Genomic DNA, 22,856 nt, shown 5'->3' with positions numbered 1-22,856 from the left:
CAAAATGAAGCCCTTGGTGGCTTGGCAGACCCAGGGAGAAGAACAGAGGAGCTGCCTATGGAGATGGGCAACCACCAAAGTTGTCTCGGGCCACCTCTGGGCTCAGCACCCTCTGTCAGCAGGAGGCCAGCCAAAAGTAAATCTCTGTGATCATTTGTTCCCTTTGCGTTCTGAAAGCAGAACGCCTAATCATGGCCAAAATCAGGTAAGAGCTGCTGCTGCAAATTACACAGCACCACAGGTAATTTCTGATTAGCTCACTCTTCCTCTCCTGGTGCATCCTCAGTTTCCATAGCAGCTAAGTCCTAAGTAAAATGGAAACATCTGGTTCAAGCGCAGGTAAAGATTCCCTGGGGGAAAAAAACCTGCTGGATGGCAGCAGACACAGAAAATAGCCCTTGTGAAAGGCAGCAGCATCCTGAGCCTGGTTAGGATAGGATGGATGGTGTGGGGGAAAAGGAAGCAAGGGGCACAGGAGTGGGAGAGGAGGGTCCTGGGGGAGCAGGAGGTGATGCAGGGGAAAAATGCCTGTGAAAAATGGGGGGTGAGGAGGCTGAGTGAGACCAAAACACTGAGTCAGGGGAGACAAAGGGAGGAGGAGAAAGAAGAAAAGGCTTCGAGGTGGAAGCATGTGGATTGCCTCAACCATAAATGCCACCAAATGGTGACAGATACTGTGACAGCAGCTTCAATGCCATGGATAGGTGCTCAGGGACAGAGAGGAGAGCACAGATCTGCACCCTGCATTTCATCCATGCCCAGACCCTGACCAAAGGCTACCACCTCAGCATGACCACCCACATGTCGGATCAGCCAGCATGTGCACCAGGAAGGCTTTTTACAGAGGCTCCTGTCAAGGGTAGGGGTTGAGATGCCACTGACTCAGCTCACTCTGCCTGGACTATGGAGAGTGATGGATCTGGCCCAGCAGTTAGCAGACAAATAGCAAAAAGAAAAAAAAAAAATCAATGGAGCTGCACAGAGACGCCGCAGCCATCATCAGGCAGCTGAACAGCGAGAGCAGATGTGGCACCATCCATCACTGCTGCCCCTGCATCCTCTCCTTCGGCTGCTGGACAGCCCAGGCAGGGCATCCCCAAGGAGAACTTGGGGTTGGTCAAACCTCCAGGAGGAAATGATTGAGGTTGAGCCAAAGCACTTAGATGGGATCAGAGGATCAGAGCCAGGTGCTGGCCCTTGGCTGGGTGGCTCATCCCACCTGAAGCTCCCAGCTCTCACCCCCAGCTCATGTGTGAGGACCTCACAGCCACTTGAGAATAACAGGGCAGCAAGAAGCAGATGCCAGAAAGCAGCTGGGAATCGCTCTGGCAATACTACGCTCTCAAGCAGGCACGTCTTGGGATTTGCTTCCCAGCAGTCACACCCACACAGTTCTGCTCCGGTTTGGATTTCCAATTAACAAGGCCACCAATTAGTGCTTCCTCTGTTCTCCTGCTCATTTGCACCATTTACAGGCTTCCTTTGAAGCAACAAGCAAGAATTCCCCAGAAAAACTCCTCAAAACACTGTCAGACTAGAATGGCCATTGCCCAACAACCACAACCCCAGCCTGGCACCCACTGCCAGTCCTTCACAGGAGCAAAAGCATCGCCTCCTCTGCCAGGCCACCAGGATGGATGTTTCTTCACCAGTCATCACCTCCTGCATTAAGTGATGTCTTTTTGGAGCATGTCAGCTTCTCTTTGTGACTGAAGTGCCACATGAACCAGTCAACACCTCTCCAGCCACTGCCAAACGTCTCTGAGCCCTCCCTGGGTTATTTCTGGTACCATTTGGCTCTTACCTTTGGGCGAGATGTGTCTCCAGGTGATTGTTGGATCTGGCCTGCCTGTGGCTATGCAGGTGAGGCTGACGTTGCCACCCTCGTTGATGGAGACGTCAGAAGAGATCTCAGTGATTTTTGGAGACACTGCAATGACACAAAGAAGGGAATCAAAATGCAACTGGTTCTGCTCCGACTCCAATCTCAAAGTGTGGGGGGAGGAGGCTGAATTTCCTTCCTTCCTCCACCTCGACCAGCTATGCAGTAGCCCATCAGTCTCATTTGATTTGATAAGAACACAGAGGGGAAAGGAGGGGGTAGAGAAGATAGGGCTGAGGTGGGAAGAAATTGTAGCCAGAGGGGATTCTGTTATTTTAAGGAGGTTTGAGACAGCTTCTCCTCAGCACCTCCATGGTGTGTGAGCTGGTGCTTCTTCCTCACCTTGCTTCCAGTACTCATCCTGTCCCCCCAGCCATAATGAACCCTTTCAAGCAGAGCTCCATTCATCCAAGAAAACACCATCCACTCCCTTCAAACTCCCCCAAAGGCAGCAGTCACTCCAGGTTCAACAAGAGCACCCCAAATGTGCACATGGAATCACAATCCCAGAATACCAGGTTGGAAGGGACATCAAGGATCATCTGGTCCAAGCTTTCCTGGCAAACCCATAGTCTAGATAAGATGGCCCAGCCTCCTGTCCAGCCTCTCCATGGCTTGCAGCTCTTTCTACAGCCATGCAGGCTCTCTGTCATGCCCTTGCAAGCAGAAAAGCACCAAGAGGAGATGGACATGAAGACAAGTCTATGGAGGAGCTTCTAAGGTCTACCACCATGAAAAGGAAGAGAAATTCAATCAGGGTGAAAGCACTGACATTGTGAATAGGCAGGAGCAGGTCAGGTATGAGGGGCCCTGACCCAAAGAGAGGACACAGCTATGGGACAGAGGGTTATGAGAAGAGGGGCTGAGAGAAGGGGGAGAGCTGAGGAGCCAATGAGGCAGGGAGTGATGAGAAGTGGGGCTGAGAGAAGGGGAAGGGCTGAGGAGCCAATGAGGCAGGGAATGATGAGAAGTGGGGCTGAGAGAAGGGGAAAGGCTAAAGAGCAAGTGAGGCAGGAGTGACAAGAAGTGGGGCTGAGAGAAGGGGAAGGGCTGAAGAGCAAGCAGGGAGCCCTCAGCCCCAGCTGCTGCAGGAGCAGAGGATGTGATGCAGCTGCAGGGGAGGACTGGGGTTGCTCTGAGCTCCACAAGAAAAACGATCAGCTGCTGTTATCAGCCTGCACCTGCAGAACAAAATAAAGACCATCACCTTCCTCAGTTTATTTTTTTCCAGGCTGAGTGGTGGATTGGCACCCTGCTGCTCTGCTCTGCAGGAGAGGCACAAATCACCTGCAAAGCATCCTGCTCCTTCCACCCTTCCCTGGGTGAGCCCCATCCATCCAGCTACATGGAGCCGCAGCCCGAAGCACTGCAACACCCCTGTTGCTGAGCCCGCTCCCAGAGGCCTTTTCCCTGCCTCTTCCCACCTCCCACACCTTCCAGGGCTGTGCTGAGCTGGAATGACTGCAATGGCCTTGCACACATTGCCTCTGCTGTGCAGGTAAGTAATTTATTGATCCGTAAAGCACTCCGAGACGCTCTGGAAGGGATTATGTCATGCCAGTGCCGTGCAATAAAATAAAAAATGATGGATTTTTTGTGAACATGAGGGTGATTTAGGGTTTGTAGTTGGAAGTGTAGTTAAAGTACATTTTAAGTGGAAATCAAGGTGGGTAATGAATTATTCTCTGTTTTGAAGGGCTTTTGGGAGTTCATTTTTTTGCTGCTCTGGGCACGATGGCTAATCTGCTAATCATGCACCAGAGGACAACTACTGATCAGAGGCTCCTAGAACAGTGGGGGCTCTGGGGCAGGACAGTGGAGGGCACAAAGATGACACTAAAAGACATATTAATATGCACTGTTGTCATTAAGCCCAGTGTTAGGGGACATCACAGCCTCCTGGGAGCACACATCCACACTGGGAGATGCTCTGCAAGCAACCCATGGAGGAGAGTTGCAGTTAATGCTCTCTACAATTCCCTGAAAGCATGTTGGACTCGGGTGGGGGTCGGTCTCTTCTCCCCAGTATCAGGTGATAGAAGAAGAGGAAATGCCAGAAATTGTGCTAAGGAAGGTTTAGGTTGGAGATTGGGAACAATTTCTTTGCTGCAAGAGTGGTCAGGGATTGGAACAGACTGCCCAGGGAGGTGGTGGAGTCCCCATCCCTGGAGGTGTTCAAGGGGTGTGTGGCCATGGCACTTTGGGACATGGTTTAGTGGCCATGGTGGTGTTGGGTTGATGGTTGGACTCCATCTTAGAGGTGTTTTCCAACCAAAATAACTCTATGATTCCATGAATCCCAACAGCATTATGATTGCCACACCATGCTCCTGACAAGGCTGGCATAACTGCCAGGAAATGTGATGCCAGCTTTAGAAGGATCCAGCTTATGGTCTGGAGAGCAAAACCAGCCCAAGGAGGTATTACCATGGCCATTGGAGAGGTGGGAAGAGGCAAGCAGAGGTGCAAAAAATTGCCATCATTAAAACATAAAATCATAGAATCATTAAGGCTGGATGAGGTTCTGGACAGCCTGATCTAATGTGGGGTGTCCCTGCCCATGGCAGGGGGGGTTGGAGCTAGATGATCCTTGAGGTACCTTCCAACCCTGACTGATTCTATGATTAAGGTTGGAAAAGATCTCTAAGATCATCAAGTCCAACCTTCTACCCAACATCTCCATGACCACTAGACCATGTCCCAAAGTGTCACATCTACTCACTTTTTTGAACACCTCCAGGGATGGTGACTACACAGCTTCCTGGGGCAGCCTGTTCCTACACCTCACCAATCACAGAATTGTTCAGGTTGGAAAAGACCTTTGAGAATCACAGAATCTCAGAATGCCAGGTTGGAAGGGGTCCCAAAGATCATCTGGTCCAAGCTTTCTAGGTGATAGCATAGTTGAAATGAGATTCCCAGTGCCCTGACAAGTTGAGTCTTCCAACTGTCCAGCATAAGAGAATCCACTTGCTCCCCTTGGGAGAAGATCCACCAAGTCCATCACCCAGGAAGAAAATTCCAGCTGTAAGAACCTCCACAGCTTGAGCAACATCTGTCATCTTCAGCATGATGCTGCTAAATCACAGAGGAGCCTTTGTGAGGTTTTTCTTTTATAACCTACTGAACCCACATCAACCCATCCCAGCCTGTTTTGCAGAGCTCACTGAGCCTGCACGGTGACTCCACTACAGCAGACAGAGATTTGCACCCACCCAGGAAAAATCTGTAATCAAATCCACTGACCAGATTTTGAAACATAATTAAAACCAATTAAACTTGGATTTCCCCAAACACAAGTGCTACATCCTCCCCCTCAGCAATACAGCAGGAGATTAAAACGTTGCTCAGAGCAGGCAGAGGAGGAGAGATGGTGGTGGTGCTGCTTGGCTGGGTAATGGGAGCTTTGCAGCTCTCTTCATGCAGCGCAAAACCAGCTCAAGCTCCCTCTGCTCTGCCCTGGTGAGGCTGCACATGGAATATTGTGTTCACTTCTGGGCTTCCCAGTTCAAGAGGGGCAGGGAATTACTGGAAAGAGTCCAACAGAGGCTACAAGGATGAAGAATGGACTGGAGCACCTGTCTGATGAGGAAACCTGGGGCTGTTTAGCCTGGAGAAGAGCAGCCTGAGAGGAGATCTTCTCAATGTTCATCACTAGCTAAAAGGTAGAGGTCATGAGGATGGGACTGGGCTTAGTGGAGGCCAGTGATAGGACAAAGGGCAATAGCTACAAACCAGAACCCAAAAGGTTTCACTTGAACTTAAGGAGAAACTTCTAGGGTGTTGGATCCCTGGAGCAGCCTGCCCAGAGAGGTTGTGGAGTCTGCTTCTCTGGAGACATTAAAAAGCCACCTGGACATGTTCCTGTGCATCCTGGTGTAAGTGAACTTGCATTAGCAGGGCAAGTGGACTCAATGATCTGCAGAGATCCCTTCCAACCCTTTCCTTTCAGTGATATGCCAGGGGAAAAAACCTTACCATGCTTGGGACATGCTCAGGCAGTGGCAGTTGACTGCATCCCACCTGGGGCAAAATGAGGTTATTGAGAAGCAAACCAGAGTGATGTCAGCGAAGCCATTAGCTACCCCTTCAGTTAAATGTGCAGCAGTAGGACTTAACACGACAGTTATTGTATGCTAATTAAACCTCTGAATAATTAACCACAGGAACTATGTGAAACATCTTTCTGAAGGCACCAAGCAGATTTCTTGTGAGGCTTTTACTACTCTAGGGAGGGAAACCTTCACAAATAAGGTCTCCCCCATGTGGACAGGCTGGGAGAATTGGGGCTGTTCAGCCTGGGGAAGAGAAGACTCCTGGGAGACCTTCTAGTGGCCTTCCAGTACTTGAAGGGAGCTACAGGAAAGCTGGGGAGGTAGTTTCTACAAGGGCTTGTAGTGATAAGAGGGAATGGATTGAAGCCCAAGGAAGGGAGATTTAAATTGGATATTAGCAAGAAATTCTTCCCAGGGAGGGTGGTGAGACACTAGAACAGGTTGCCCAGGGAGATTGTGGACGCTCCCTCTCTGGAAGTGTTCAAGATCAGGTTGAATGAGGCCTTGAGCAGCCTGTTTTAGTGGCAGGTGTCCCTGCCAGGGCAGGTCAGTTAGAACTAGATGATCTTTAAGGTCCCTTCCAACCCAAACCATTGTCTGTCCCTATGATAAGTGACTCAAGGTTTATATTGAATATTATTTAAGAGTCAGCGGAGCTCTGGTTCTCTGCACATTTCATCACCTTTCCCATCTGTTGGTGAGGGCCAGAGGAGGCAGAAGTGGAATTTCTTATGCCAAGCACAGGATGCAGATGGAGCTGCACCCCTGTGGGAACGAATAAATAAATAAAGCTAAACAAATGCAGGCTTCCCAGGCGGGAACCCTCTCCTTGCGGGCAGTCCTTTTGTGTTCTGCATCTCTCTTGCTCAGAAGTGATTAAACATGGCAGTGTTGGCCAAGCTGCTCCAGTGACACAGCACAGATTTCCCCAGAGGCAGGCTGGTGCTCTATCGATCTGACTTCATTTTTCCTCCCCCCTGGTCCCTGCCACGATGATGAGAAAGGTCTCAGGGCTGCTCTCAGCCCTCCGTGCAGGTGCCCGGAGCATGCCCGCGGTTTGCCTGGACTCAGTGCCCGCTTGCACACGTGGAGTCCTCGGGACAGAAAGCAGCTTGCTTAAATATTTAAGCAAAGCATATGGTGTGCTACATGTTGGAGGGTGTTCAGGCAGGTGATGTATGTCTGTACAGATCCAAGCATATGTGCTTGCCTACACGACACCCTCCCTGGCACACAGACACCCTCCAGCCGCTGGCACAGCCCACAGCCCTGCTAGGCTTTCACCTCCAAACACCCATCCCACAGCCAGGGCAGAGGCAGAAGTTCACATATCTCAATCATCTCCTGCCATCTCCTGTCATCATTACTTCCCCGTTCATCTTCCTCATAGAATCATAGAATTGTTAACGTTGGAAACCACCTCTAAGGTCATCATGCCCAACCTCCATGACCACTCAACCATGTGCCAGAGTGCCACATCTATTCATGTTTTGAATGCCTCCAGGGATGGGGACTCTACCACTTCCCTGGGCAGCCTGTTCCAATGCCTGACCACTCTTGCTCCTCATACCCAACCTAAACCTCCCCTGCTGCAGCTTGAGGCCATTTTATCTTGTCCTGTCATTAGTTACCTGGTAGGAAAGGCCACCACCTGCCTCACTCCAACCTTCTTTCAGGGAGCTACAGAAAGCAATAAGATCTCCTCTCAGCTTCCTCTTCTTCAAGCTAAACAACCCCAGTTCCCTCAACCTCTCCTCACAAGAGATGCTCTCCAAACCAACCCCTCACCATCTTTGCTGCTGTTCTCTGGACCCACCCCAGCACCTCAATATCCTTCTTGGAGTGAGGGGCCCAAAACTGGGCACAGCACTTGAGATGTGGTCTCACCCGTGCTGAGTTCAGAGGGGCAATCACTTCACTACTCCAGCTGGTCACACTATTGCTGATCAAGGCCAGGATGCTGTTGGTCTTCCTGGCCACCTGAGCACACTGCTGGCTCATGTTCAGACACCTGGGAACCAATACCCCAACCATGTTATCTGCTATGACCATGCTACTGGAATGTGTTTCCCACTCCCACTGCTGTCTCCTGCTGCTCCCCTTGGTGTGGCTGGGCTCCTCAAGCACCCCAAATTTCAGCCATGTCTCAGCTAAGAAGCTCCTGAGTATTAATGGAGAGTGGATCTGGAGCAACCTCTCCACCAGAGGTGGGGAAGGAGAGGTCAGATGAGCCTCACTGAGTGCCTGTAGAGAGAAGGCTCTTCCAGTATGCCTAGCAGTGCCTTGCTTCCCCCACACATAAAACATGCAAACCTCCTCCTTCCAGCACAAACAACATCTGCTCCAGATCAAAGGCAACAACAAAGAACAACCATAAAAGTGTCTTGAAGAAAGAATAAGAAGAAATTCAGACTTCTGCAAGCAAATCTGTGATCTGCACCAGCAGCTTCCTGAACACCAGGCTGCTGCTGCTCCCACTTTTAACAACATCCTCTGACTGCTGTCACCCACAGACCTCCCTGTGTTCTCCAGAGTTCTGCTCCCATGGCTCCTGCCTCTAGAACTCAGTGAGGGGGAGCCCTGGATGCCCCAACCCTTCTCATGGTAATGCTGCATGTTGAACCTAGCCCATGATCCTGAAACAGCAGCACCAAAGCCAGCTGGGACCAGAGACCCCCACATTGGGTTCCCCATCAAATTCCTCCAGAGCAGTTCCCTCTCTCCAGCAGCAGCTGCCAAGTCAGAATAAGGCATGGCAATCTGACTGCTGCAGTGCCAGCCACCTCCATTGTCCCTTCTCCCTCTTTTGTGTTCAAAACCTTTCTGCCTTTTTAAGGTAGGCAGAGAGCACATGGAGAGCCCTGTGCCTTCAATTACAGGTGTATTAGAATGGGCTTTGAAAGCAGTTTGAGCTGCTCTAACACAGCCATAATTAAGAGCAAAGCAGAGAGGGCTTCATCCTTCCATCCTGCCATCCAGCTCCCTGAAAGGAGGCTGTAGTGAGGTGGGGGTTGGTCTCTTCTCCCTAGTATCAGGTGATAGAAGGAGAGGAAATGGCCTGAAATGGTGCCAGAGGAGGTTTAGGTTGGAGATTAGGAACAATTTCTTTGCTTCAAGAGTGGTCAGGGTTTGGAAGAGGCTGCCCAGGGAGGTGGTGGAGTCCTCATCCCTGGAGGTGCTCAAAAAACCTGTGGCCATGGCACTTTAGGCCATGGTTTAGTGGCCATGGTGGTGTTGGGTTGATGGTTGGACTTGATCTTAGAGGTTTTTCCCCAAACAAAACAATTCTACTATTCTACCCACATAGCCCCAGAGCTCACGGGGTGCGAGGAAGAGCAAACACAGCCTTAGAACCTGCTTCCAGCCACACTGCTTGGTCATGTCAGCTTGTGGACAACCCCCTTTGAAATATGTGTGGCAACCTTGCCCCCCAGGTATGCTCCATCACCCCCTTCCCCACCTCTGTGCTCCAGTGGGCTCAGCTTTGCTGACCAACCAAGCCCCCTCCAGGCAAACCTGTCAGCGGCCAAAGATGTGAAGAGAGCAGGGTGGGAAGGGAGAGGACACATGTAATGACCTTAATAAGCAATTAATAAATAACTAATGACAATTGCTGCTGTTAAAGCGAGGCGTAATGAGATGTGTCACACAGCAGCGAGACGTCTCTGAGTGATTTCCCCAGCAGACAGCAGCTCCTGTGGCAGCAAAGCTCTCCCCAGCTTGGAGGACGGGAGATTTTTTTTACAGCAGGTTCTGTGGCTCAGCATCATCATAACTCAGAGGAGGAGGAGGTGGGGGGGGGGTGGGGGTGGGGGAAACAAGACGTTTCCAATCATTCATTAGTAAAGTATTTGTGAACGGGGGGATAATTCATGGCATAAGCAGCAGGCTCTCTGCAGATAAACTTTACAGCTAAGTGCCAAAAGGGAGCCCAATCTGATTCCACTTATGACAGCATAAATCAGCAGCACTCCTACTGCAGTCGACGAGGGACATGCCAGAATAAACATGGCACGACAGGAGAGGCAGGTCTCCAGCACAGGGGTTGGTCCCTCAGGTTTGGATGAGCTCTGGGTCTAGATTCCCACTACCCTAAGGAGCTGTGGTGCTGGGACAATGAGGTGATGGAGCACGTCCAGACAAGAGCAATGAAGCAGCTAAAGGGTCTGCAGAACAGGTCTAGGGAGGAGCAGCTGAGGGAAATGTGGTTCTTTAGTCTGGAGAAGAGGAGGCTGAGGGGAGTCTTTCTCATCCTTCCATTCAACTCCCTAAAAGAAGGTTGAAGTAAGATGGGGGTTGGTCTTTTCTCCCTAGTATCAGGGGATAGGAGAGGAAATGGCCTGAAATTATGCCAGGGGAGGTTTAGGTTGGAGATTAGGAACAATTTCTTTGCTGCAAGAGTGGTCAGGGATTGGAAGAGGCTGCCCAGGGAAGTGGTGGAGTCACCATTCCTGGAGGTGTTCAATAAATGTGTGGCCATGGCACTCTGGGCCATGGTGGTCTTACACTGAAGGTTGGCCTTGATGACCTTCGAGATCTTTTCTAACTGAAACAATTCCACAATTCTGTGATAGATTTGGGTTACTGCTGTCAAGGCTCCAGAGAGATCTACATCCTATATCCTGCCTCAAAATACAAGAAACATCCAAAAGCAAGCCCCACACCTTTAGGGAATCAAACAACTCTTAGCATGGCTGCTAACAAGCAGCATTGTAGAGCAGGCAGAATCCATCACTCAGGTTTGGGAGCCCCAAGTTCTGCTTTCATGTTATGATGGCCAAAGGAGGTTGGGGCACTCATCACAGAATCAGAAAATAGTCTGGGTTGGAAGGGACCTCCAAAGGTCATCCAGTCCAACCCCCTCTGCAGTTAGCAGGGACATCCTCAACTAGATCAGGCTGCCCAGAGCCTTCCCTGAATGATTCTAATCAAAGAATCATTTTGGTTGGAAGAGACCTTCAAGATGATTAAGTCCACCCATTAACCTAATGATGCTGATCTCTTTTAGAAACTACTTCATCTTCCTCTTTCAAATCAAACCCACAATACCCAACCCTCCCTAGATACCCCCTAAAGCTGTAAGAATTAATTCTCAGTGCTGCTAGCCAGGAAGAAACGCAGACGAACAAGGGCTGCTCGACGGCTCAGCTCCCTGTCTAGACAGATCTCATTTGCAGCTCCACACATGCTGCAGAGAGCAAGGATCTAGTTTCCAGTTTTTTGCACCTCGAGCCACCTGGGATTCCCCCAGCAAGTCAAACAATGCCTCACGAAAGGCAGAAAATTGAAGGATCTTGAAACCTTAGATAACTGCGTCACCTTTCCAGCATTACTGACGCTCCTCCTCGAGGCAGCCTCTCACAACTGCCTCCACAGTGACCATCAAACCAATGAGTGACTCCATCTCACCTTGCTCAGGGTCCCCACCTCTGCCCCTCTCATCCCACTCAGCGCTAGCGGAGGCTCCATCAGCCTCCCCTGGGGAAAGCGCCCAAGCCGGGGACAAGCCGCCGCGTGCCGAGGGTACCCGAGAAAAGTCGGAACACGACTGCTTGTTAATAGATAGCTTGTCAAAGCCATCACCTAGAAATGCTGGATGTCTTTATTAGATTCCTTTATCTCCCCTCGAGATCGGAGGGACACGACGAGACGATTCTCAGCGGAGATGTCATCATCCAGAAACTAATTAAAGGCTGCGCGGGAAGCCAGGCCACGCACACTCTGGAGAACAAAATGCATTACCAGCCCGAGCCGAGGAAAATATTACAAGTGAACTTCAGAGCAGAGAGGGCAAGCTAGGGATTTGACAACTGCTCTCCTCTCCCCATCTTTCCTCCTGTTCATCTCCACGCTCCCTCAGCCTGCCCCCCAGCAGAAGACAGCTGCCTGAGCAACCTGGGCTAGTGGAAGGGAGCTGCTTGAAAGAGTCCAGCGCAGAGCCATGAGGGTGATGAAGGGAGTGGAACGTCTTCTGCACGAGGAGAGACTGAGGGAGCTGAGGGCTCTTCAGTTTGGAGAAGAGGAGACTGAGAGGTGACCTCATCAATGTTTATAAATATGTAAAGGGTGAGTGCCAAGAGGATGGAGCCAGGCTCTGCTCGGTGGTGTCCAATGACAGGACGAGAGGTGCTGGGTGGAAGTTGAGGCATAGGAAGTTTCAGGTAAATATGAGGAAAAATGCTTTCACTGTGAGGTTGATGGAGCACTGGAACAGGCTGCCCAGGGAGGTTGTGGAGTCTCCCTCTCTGTAGATATTCAAAACTGGCCTGGATGTGTTCCTGTGTAATCTGGGGTAGGTGATCCTACTCTGGCAGGGGGGTGTTGGACTGGATGAGCTTTCGAGGTCTCTTCCAGCCCCTGAAATTCTGTGATTCTGTGGTTCTGTGAAGGTGCCCATGGCAGAGGGGGGTGGAACTAAATGATCTGTTGTGACAGGGTAGGTTTAGACTGGATGTTAGGATATATTTTTTTCACAGCAGGAGTGGTCAAGCCTTGGAAAGGGCTGCCCAGGGAGGTGGCTGAGTCACTGACACCAGATGTGTTTAAAGGTGGTTTGGATGTGGTGCTTGGGGATATAGTTTAGGGGTGAACTTTGTAGAGCAGGGTTATTGGTTGGACTTGGTGATCCTGAATGTCTTTTCCAACCTGAATGTTTCTGTGATTCTGTGATCTTTAATGTCCCTTCCAACCTAAACCATTCTATGAATCTCTGAACACTACAGCTCAGGGCTGGTACCACAGCTACATGTCTTTTCAGTCCTTCCAGGGATGGGGACTCCACCATTGCCCTGGGAAGCCTGTTCTAGGGTTTGACAATCCTTTCCAAGAAGAAATTGTTCCTCATGTCCAAACTAACCCTCACCTGGTACAACCTGAGGCCATTTCCTCTTGTCCTGTCACTTGTTACTAGGGAAAAGAGACCAACCCCCACCTCACTCCAACCTCCTTTCAGGGAGTTGTAGAGAGTGAGAAATCTTATCTCAGCCTCCTTTCCTCCAGGCTGAGCAATCCCAGTTCCCTTAGCTGCTCCTCAGAAGACCTGTGCTCTAGACCCCTATGTACTATGGTACTTCAGGACATGACCTAGTGGTCATGGAGGTGTTGTGCAGAAGGTTGAACTTGATGATCTTAGAGATCTTTTCCAACCTTAATGATTCTATGATTCTATTATATTGCTCATCTGGTCCATCAGCACACTTTGTCCTGCTAAACTCAACATGAAGCCTCAGCTCTTCTCCAAACCCAGCCCCAGGGTCTCCCCAGTCCTTCCCCAGCTCTCCATCCACAAGAATCAAGCATCAGAGAGAGGGCTGAATGTGCCAAACCAGCCTGGCACCACTTCACTCATCAAAAGGGACCTAGTAGGAAAAAAGGAGCTCACACATCCTCTCCTAAGATAAATCAGATGCTCTAATACAGCCTGCACCTCCAACAAATGTAGGGCAGGTATCTCTGAAGTGAAGTAGTAGTTAAAATGATGCTCTTTAAATTACATTCCAGCTATTTCAGGCAGACAGGTTGTGTGTGGGTTGGGTTGGTTGGGTTTTGGTGTGCTCTTTTTTTTTTTTTTTTCTCCTTCCTTTTATGATCTATCTAAAGGCTTAAAAAGACACAGAGAGAAATAAATCTCCCTTCCATTAAACACACACTATGCTCTTGCATATTTGTTCTTATCTCCACTCTCTCGCTCCCCCAGCTCAAGCACAAAGTGTTTATGATGGCACTTTCCCACACTGACACTAATCTGATTCCAGGGGCCCATCCCTGGGCAAAGTGTGGTGGCTCCTCTGCCCAGGGAAGGAGGATGAGCAGTGCTTCCCCCAGAATGCTGCAATGGCCACCAGGAGAAAAACTAAACAAACAAACAAAAAAAAAAACCCCCGAACCAAACCCAAAACAAACCAACCAAACCATCCAAATCAACCAAAACAAACCAACCAAACCAAACCAAATCAAACAAACCAACCCAACCCAACCCAACCCAACCCAACCAACGAAACCAAACCAACCAAACCAAACCAATGAAACCAAACCAACCAACCCAACCAAACCAACTAAACCAAACCAATGAAACCAAACCAACCAAATCAAACCAACCAAACCAACCCAACCAACCCAACCAAACCAAACCAACCAAACCAACCAAATCAAACCAACCAAACCAACCCAACCAAACCAACCAAACCAAACCAACCAAATCAAACCAACCAAACCAAACCAATGAAACCAAACCAACCCAACCAAACCAAGCCAAACCAACCAAACCAACCCAACCCAACCAAACCAACTAAACCAACCAACCCAACCCAACCAAACCAAACCAACCAACCCAACCTACCAACCCAACCAAACCAAACCAACCAAACCAACCAAACCAAATCAAACCAACCAAACCAAACCAATGAAACCAAACCAACCCAACCAAACCAAGCCAAACCAACCCAACCAAACCAACCCAACCCAACCAAACCAACTAAACCAACCAACCCAACCCAACCAAACCAAACCAACCAACCCAACCTACCAACCCACAAAACCAAACAAAACCCCCAAACAAAAACCCCATTAACCAACCAAAGAAACCAAAAACAAACAAAACCCCCAAATAAACCCCCAAACCAAACAAAAAGCCCCAAACCAACCAACCAAAATAAAACCAGCCAAACAAAACCCAAAACAAACAATAACAAAAAAACAACCAAACAAAACAAACCCAAACAAACCATATCCAAACAAAAACCCTAACCAAAAGAAACAAACCAAAACCCCAACCACAAGTGCTGCTGTCATCACTGCTTGTCCCTAGGCAGCCTCTCCCCCTCCAAGTCCTCTGCACACTAAGCTTCAGCCCTTGCAGTTCACTCCTCATGCTCCAGCAAGAGCTTTGGCTTCTGCTTGAGCTTCCTCCTGTGTTCACCTTTGACACTGGTGAAACATGAATGGATCAGGCTGGGTGCACAGCTGTAGCATTCTGTGATTAGGTGGTCTGGAGGCTGCTACTTATGATCAGACTCTTTGTTCATCTTCGTATAAAGCTGGAGGTCAGCAAGGTCCAGCAGTTCAAAATGAACCACAGGTGAAGTGATTAATGCCTCCAGATGCTGCAGCTCCTTCTGTCCCTGTGGGGACACATCTCTTCATACCAGATTTGTGACCTGCTCCACCACTCTGCCAGAGGCAGAGTGCCTCTCCCAAGGCTGCCCTGGTTCATTTCTTCCTCACCTTAGATATTTCTTTACACAGCCCTGTTCTTACAGGTTCTCCTCCTTGGCCTCCAAGAGCCCCCTGTCCACCATCCTCAGTCCTGTGGAACACTTTTGCTCCAAGGTACCATTTTGTCTCCATCCTGACCCAATACACCAACTGCCCCAAACCCAAAGCTTGGACACAGATGAAAGAAACAAGGAGAGCAAACACCAATGAGCCAGAGCCCACACAGTGAAGCACACCATCCTTGCCATGCCTCAAAATGTCCTTAGAAGAGGGACCTTAGCACTGCAAAGTTCAGCAAGAGACGGGGCTGAGGTGGGTCTCTGCTACTTAAATTAATCCCCCAGCTCACATAGACCAAGGACAACCCTTTCCTGCAGGTGCTCAGCTTCTCTTGGTACCCACACACACCACTCCCTCGAAGTCTGCCAGCAAGGTGGGCATTAATAACCCTATCATCCAAACACACCAGTGAGATAAGGGAGTGTTATTATCCCCTCTTTATGGATGGAGAAACGAAGCCCAAAGAGCAAATGGCCCAGAAGCATCCACTCGGATCGATGCTCTATCAGCACCTGCTCTTCAGGCTCCATAGAGCTTGGGAAGCCATGGAAAAAGGAACCAGGAGGGTGAGGACAGCTGCCAGGCCAGGTATTTCCAATGGGCCACACAAGATGAGAGCACTGCAGTTAAAAATGAGTCACCAGGCTGCAGGGAGCACAGCTGGGTGTCTGCATCTGCAGAGGGGCAGTTAAAATCTCACTACCAAATTCCAGGTGATGCTTGATGGGCACAGACTTGAACACAAGAAGTTCCATCTAAGCATGAGGAGTAACTGTTTTAATTTGAGGGTGATGGAACCCTGAAATGGGCTGCTCAGAGAGATTTTGGAGTCTGGAGACATTCTAAACCTGCCTGGATGTGTTCCTTGGCAAAGGTGTTGGGCTTGATGAGCTCCAGAGGTTCTTCCTAACTCCTACCATTCTGTGATTCTGTGAGTTAAAAGGCAAAGGGTAAGTGATGCTACCACAAGGCAGTGACGTACATCAGTGTGTTCAGGGTACCTGATGGGGGCTGTTCTCCTTTTCCATGAGGATCTGTTCTTACATGTTCCAGTTAAATTACAAAATTCCAGGTTGGAACACGCACCAGTACATGAAGAGTGGCTACCAGGAGGATGGAGACTCCCTTTTCCCAAGGAGTCCCATGGTGCACGGCAGTAAGTTCTCTCCTTAGCCTTCCCCTAAACCTGCCTCCTATGTGATCTGCTCTAGGTGACCCTGCTCTGGCAGGGGGGTTGGATTGGATGATCTTTTGAGGTCCCTTCTAACCCCTAACATTCTGTGATTCTGTGATTCTCTTCTCAAGGCTGAACAAACCCAGTTCTCAGTCTTTCCTTGTATGCAGGTCCTCCAGTCCTCTGATCATTCTCACGGCCCTAGTTTTCCTTAGATCTCCTAAAGGAAGCCCTCAAGCCTTCCTTTTGGCCACTCTCATACCTCCCAGGACACCAGAGAAGCTGCAGGGTGTTGCCTTCCTCCAGAGCATCCTTTACTTCTCCTGTTTGTCTTTCCAAAGCCCAGCCTCAGCAGCAGCTCCATCTATTCCCCGTGCGCTCCTCCTTCCCCGTGCGCTCCTCCTTTTCACAGGAGGACTATTTTTACCCCTTCCTTCCTATGCCTCCTTCTCCTCCATTTAACCATTTTGGAGGCTCTTTATCCACAGTTTCCTTTCTTTTCTTTCCTCTTTCCCTTTCATTACATAAAAAAAAAAAAAAAGGCAAAAACCTGTGGTTCTCCAATTCAAAACCCCTGCCTGTTTTTAACTTGGCTCGAGCCTCTTTAATTAAGTTACTTTCCATTATTTTTTATCTAGTCCATTTGTCTACATTCCTCCCCGCTTCCCTCCCCCTCCCCCGCTCTTCCTCTCCTCCCCAAGGCAGGCTGGGTATGAAATCTTACATTTCCATTTGGCTAACAATCACTTTGAATTTTTAAATGCTATTAAATTGGATCACACTGGTCACTGGACTGGAGCTGTCGAGCTGTGATATTTACTCGCGCCAGTCAAAGGGAAATGAAATTGCGGCGCTGATGGGGGAGCACAGATTTATTCTGCCTTGTGGTACTTGCAAACAGGCACCAATCCCTTTGGATTTTTCCAGTGAGTTCAAAGGAAGCTCTTATGCTCGCCCATGAATGCATTGTAATGTCTTTAATAAATCAATTACTTGTTGGCAGGGAAGTGTCGCTGCATCTCCCAATCCTTGTAATCACCTCGGCCTCGCTGTGTTTTAAGTGCTGGGAAAACCGTGGAGCCAAAAGGAAACAGCAGCGGAGGGCAAACCAGATCTGCTTCATCTTGCCAGAGGAGATGCCAAAAGAATTCTGCGTGGTTTAAAAATATCCCCAACCAACCACAGAATCACGGAGCCTTTCTGCTTGGAAGAGACTGTTGAGGGGATGGGGTGTGTCCAGAGAAGGCCAACAAAGGTGGGGAAGGGTCTGGAGAACAGGGCTGGGGAGGAACAGCTGAGGGAACTGGGGTTGTTCACAGCCTGGAGAACAGGAGGCAGAGGGGAGACCTCATTGCTCTCCACAACTCCCTGAAAGGAGGTTGGAGCCAGGTGGGGGTTAGTCTCTTCTCCCTAGTAACAAGTGATAGGACAAGACGAAATGGCCTCAGGTTGCCATGGGGGAGGGTTAGCTTGGACATGAGGAAAAAATGTCTTCATAGAAAGGCTTGTCAAGCCCTGGAACAGGCTCCCCAGGGCAGTGGCGGAGTCCCCATTCCTAGAAGAACTGAAAAGCCCTAGAGATGTGGTGCTGAGGGTCTTGGTTTTGCAGTGACCTGTGGCAGTACTGGGCTAACAGTTGGACTCAGTGATCTGAAAGGACTCTTCCAAGCAGAATGATTCTCTGATTCTCTGACCACTCTCACAGGCAATTTGCAAAGGAACATTTCCCTCCCACCCCCAAGAGCTCTGTGCTCCTGCCTTTGGGAGGGTGCTGGTATTACAACTCTGCTAAAAGAGGCCTTTTTTTTTCTTTCTTTTTTTTTTTTTTTTTTTATTTCCCCACTCCAAAATTTGCTAAAAAGAAAGAGAGTAGGATTTGATTACAAAGCAGCCCTGGCCAAATCCATTCCCTCCTCCTCTCTCTCTGCTTGACAATATCCTCCCCTCCACAACAACAATCATCTGAGCACCAACAGACAACAAAGCTTTTCAGAAAGTAATGAACTCCAGTCGGAGCCAAGGCAGGAAGGGTTTAATGCTCAGCTCAGAAAGCTTGGTGAGGCCATCAATTATATAGCCCTGCTGCTGAAGGAGCAGGGGAAAGGGAAAAAAAAAAAAAAGACTATTTCAGACAGACTTGGCCAAAAAGAAAAGATAGGGAAGGAAAACTGCATGGGAGAGATTTAATTCTGCTAGGGGAGAGAAGTGTTTGCAAAAGAGGAGGATCAAAGGCTGAAGCTCTCGGGCTGGCTGTGAGGAGAAGGGATTACAAGGAGGGCAAACCATGGAGAAGACATCTCTGTTGACCCCTCACCTTGAGGTTGGTCCACGAAAGGACAGCCCAGGGGACACATCAGGGAGCCTGCTTGCTGTGAGGGCTTGGTGATGGAGATGTTTGGGCAGCATAGGGGTTGGTTTTGAGACCTACTTATTTCATCTCATGTAGGACAGCAAGCTGGGATGGATTCTGCAGCCTTCATTACCTTGTTCCAGTCTTAGACTAGATACTACTGGAGGAAAGGATTGGAACCCAGTGCTGAAATCCACAGGCATCTCTGCTACTGCAGACCAGCAACCCAGACATGGACAATGAGTGTATTGCATCCACCTAGACCAGTGAGACCTTCCTATCCTCTTGCCTGCACCCAGCGGGGCCATGCTGTAGGGCTCTTCCAGGGATCCAGCCCTGGATTAATGAACAAAGCCACCTCATATCCAAGGAATGAGGAAGAAGGGACTCACAGCTATCCCTCACCACCAGCTTCACAGACAGACAACAGTCAGACCCAGAAAACCCAAATCAGAAAGCTTTCAAGACCATATTTCCGTGTCTTTTCTGACAGACCACATATTCACCTCTTTTCCAAAGGCCCTTGCCTTTTGGTTCTATACTTCACATTCCTCCTCTCCTTTCTCAAATCTCTTTCTCTCCCATTGCAGTGCCAGAACAGAAAACCAGACCATGACTCTCTCAGTGTTTCAGTGCAACTCTCCTTCTCCAACCTTCAACTTCTTCTTCAAAACCTCATTAAAAACCAGCTCAGAAAACACTACATTTTCCCCTTGGTCCTCCTGTTCCTTCTCCTATCCACTCAGTAACCCCCTCCAGCCCATCCTCAAGCTGCTGGATATTTGCTGCAGGTTTTCTAGCCCTCGGTGCCAGCGGCAGGGCCGGACCAGCTCTTCGCCAGCTGTTCCCTTGGCCTCTCCTTTATCTCCATCATTGTGTTCACATCTGCTTCCCCCTCTGCCTCTTTCCCTGCTGCTGGGAGCCTGGGTTTAAATCACTGCTCAGCTCTCTGGCTGCCAGGCACGGGTTTCATGCCACCCAGCATGTCCCGTTTGGATCAGCATCCAAAAGCCGTTTGCAAACCTCCCTCTGCCTTTTTTCCCCTTTTTTTCTTTTCCCCTTATTTCTTTTTTGATCCTCCTGAAATTGCCAATGCTGCCACATTGCTTTCCCCTCCTCCCTTCTGGCTGCAGAGTTCTCTTGGCTCTGGGAGCATGTTCAGACACCTGGTTGCTGGCGGCACAGGGTTTTGGCAGTGGCTGGCTGCATGCAGCTCTCTGATAGGGAAGGGAAGGCAAGCGGGGACCAGCTGAGGAGGGTCAACACGACCCACCTTGGCTACTGGGGACATGTTGCTGGGTGCCTGCACCCCTCCTGCCTGGCTGCTGGCTTTCTCAAAGTTGGTGCTGGCAGCAATCCCACTGCCTGCATCCCTCTGGCTTTGCCTGGAGTTTTGGGCAGCTCCTGGTTTCGTCGGGAGTTTGTACTGCCGAAAAGCACAGCTTTGTACAGCACGGCCCAGGAGCTGTGTTTTAAGAGATGCATTTAGGACAAGACATCACCATCTGTGGCTTCCATCCCTAGCATAGAGCACAGATCCTGAGCGTGGCAATTTTGGCAAAGCAAGGCAGCACAAAACCCAGGGAGCAAAACTGAGTGGGACACTTGGAGGGATGTCTCACTGCTGCTCAGCCCACGCAGTGGCTCCGGGCTAAATTCTCCCTGCTATAGAAAAGAAAGAGAGGGCTATATCCTCCCTCCAGCCAGTAACATCTAAACTTCCATGAAAAGCTTGGCTGATGTCTCTGCAACCTCCTTTCACTCATGGTCTGTCCAGGTCTGCAAGCCAGCATCCCCTTGGATGTCACTTTTGATGGCAAACACTGCACCAGACAGACCAAGATCCCTTTGGGAAGAGCCTTCTGCTCCTGCTCACCAACTTCCCAAGCCTCTGCAACAGGCTTTTGCTTCTGGACATGCTTCTGGGGTGACTGGCCGAAAACATCAGTTCCAAGGGCCAAAAAAGAGGAGCCAGATTAAAGTATCAACTTTGAATTTATGCTTTGGACTTAAGATTTAATAATGCAACAGAAAATCAATATTTAATAAAGCAAATGATGGGGAAAAACAGTGAATGGGAGATGAGCTGCTGCTGGTGTTTTCAAACACATAACTCCCAGAGGAAGCAGTTTGGCAGGTTGGATGCCCTACCAGATTGCCACGAAGAGCTGGCACACAGGACATCCCAGGTCCCACTGATTCCAACTCCAGTGTCAAGGGGACTCACAGGTCTTTTATTGAAGGACAAACAAGGAATTACTGCAGTAGTCAGAGTCCAAATACCCATGGAGAGAGATCAAATGCTGATGCATGAAAGGAGATGAGCAGCTGCTTCGCTGAATGCACCCAAATTTGTGCTAGAGCAGGAGGCTGGGCTTGCAGAATGCAGGCAAACAGGCAACAGTGCACCCAGAATTGGGGTCCACATGCACCAAGAAGACCTGTCAAGGGATGGAGACCTCCTGAGAAGCTGGGAGGGAGCACAGGGGCTCAAAGAGAAGGATAAATCCTGCCTGGCCAAGCAGGAGAGGAGGTGGTGGAAATAACCCTCAGGGGTGCAAGTGAGCAACTGGGGCATCAAACCTGGCTGGTAGATGCGGTGGCAGGACAAGCAAACGGGATGCGGCAGGGATGCGGGGCGGGGGGGGTTCGGTGGCGATGCCGGGGACCGATCGGTAACTCTGTCTCCCTCCCCTGGAGGCTGGAGAAAACTGCAGCGACTGAGCTGTCACCTGCACATGGCACTGAAGCTGTCACTTCACCTTGTGCAAACCACCAGCTACCCAGGCAGCTCTGAAGCTTGGCATGCACAAAGCCCCCTGTCCTGTCTCACACAGTTTGGGGACTCCGGGTAAGTCCTCAAAACAAAGGGGACTCTGCCTTGCACAGGTTTTGGTGCCCTGCAGCCAGGGATCTCAGTCGGTGTCTCTCCAGCAAATTGAGCTGCTGTGCCCTTGGATGAAGCCCCCTCCTGTCGCTCAGAGGCAGTGTGTGTGGAGTTGCCTGCCTGGCCCTGCTGCAGGGTGATAATTTGTAGCCTGTGCTGGGATCCTTCCCGACAGAAGATGACATATAAATATAAAACCTTATCGCTCCATACCAGCCACCTGCTATAAAACGCCGGGCAAAAGGATCTGGAACTGGATGGAGGCAGAGCTTTAAATCTTCACCCACTGCTGCTAAAACAACAGCCTGGATCTGAAGAGCTCTGGCAGTGGGGGTTAGGGGGTAGGAAGGACAAAGCCCCCCATAAAAACACTCCAGTGGTGAACACTGAACTGCTGGAGTGGATCCAGTAGATCCAAGAACACTGAACTGACAGAGTAGATCCAGAGGAGGGCAACCAAGAGGAGGGGAGATTTGGACTGGAGATAAGGAATAAATTCTATACTGTGCAGGTGGTGAGACACTGGAACAGGCTGTCCAGGGAAGTTGTGGATGACCTATATTATTTCTATGAATCTATGAATCTAAGAATATAAGAATCTATGAACCTATGAATCTAAGAATATATGAAGCTATGATTCTGTGAATCTAGGAATCTATGAATCTATGATTCTATGAATCTAAGAAACTATGAATGTAAGAATCTAGGAATCTAAGAATCTAAGAATCTAGGAATCTATGAATCTATGATTCTATGAATCTATGAATTTAAGAATTGATGAATCTAAGAATCTATGATTCTATGAATCTAAGAATCTATGAATCTATGATTCTATGAATATATGAAGCTATTATTCTATGAATCTAGGAATCTATGAATCTATGATTCTATGAATCTATGAATCTAAGAATCTATGAATTTAAGAATCTATGAACCTATGAATCTAAGAATATATGAAGCTCTGATTCTGTGAATCTAGGAATCTATGAATCTATGATTCTATGAATCTAAGAAACTATGAATGTAAGAATCTAGGAATCTAAGAATCTAGGAATCTATGAATCTATGATTCTATGAATCTATGAATTTAAGAATTGATGAATCTAAGTATCTATGATTCTATGAATCTAAGAATCTATGAATCTATGATTCTATGAATATATGAAGCTATTATTCTATGAATCTAGGAATCTATGAATCTATGATTCTATGAATCTATGAATCTAAGAATCTAT

At 49.1% G+C, this 22,856-nt stretch overlaps 1 protein-coding gene across 3 annotated transcripts in view; it reads right to left on the bottom strand.

Moving 5' to 3' along the window:
• The window catches only part of LOC128978005 (protein CEPU-1), a 459,628-nt gene that overhangs the window by 36,148 nt on the left and 400,624 nt on the right, over positions 1-22,856 (bottom strand). For all 3 annotated transcript variants that reach the window (XM_054395733.1, XM_054395732.1, XM_054395734.1), the window contains one exon: positions 1,805-1,930. In XM_054395733.1, the coding sequence (XP_054251708.1) occupies positions 1,805-1,930 (126 nt within the window). The remainder of the gene's footprint in view (positions 1-1,804; positions 1,931-22,856) is intronic.

This window comes from Indicator indicator, chromosome 34 (genome assembly GCF_027791375.1).
Source record: "Indicator indicator isolate 239-I01 chromosome 34, UM_Iind_1.1, whole genome shotgun sequence".
NCBI classification, from domain to species: domain Eukaryota; kingdom Metazoa; phylum Chordata; class Aves; order Piciformes; family Indicatoridae; genus Indicator; species Indicator indicator.
The sequence above is the reverse complement of the archived record's forward strand: the minus strand, read 5'-3'. Positions and strand labels throughout refer to the sequence as shown.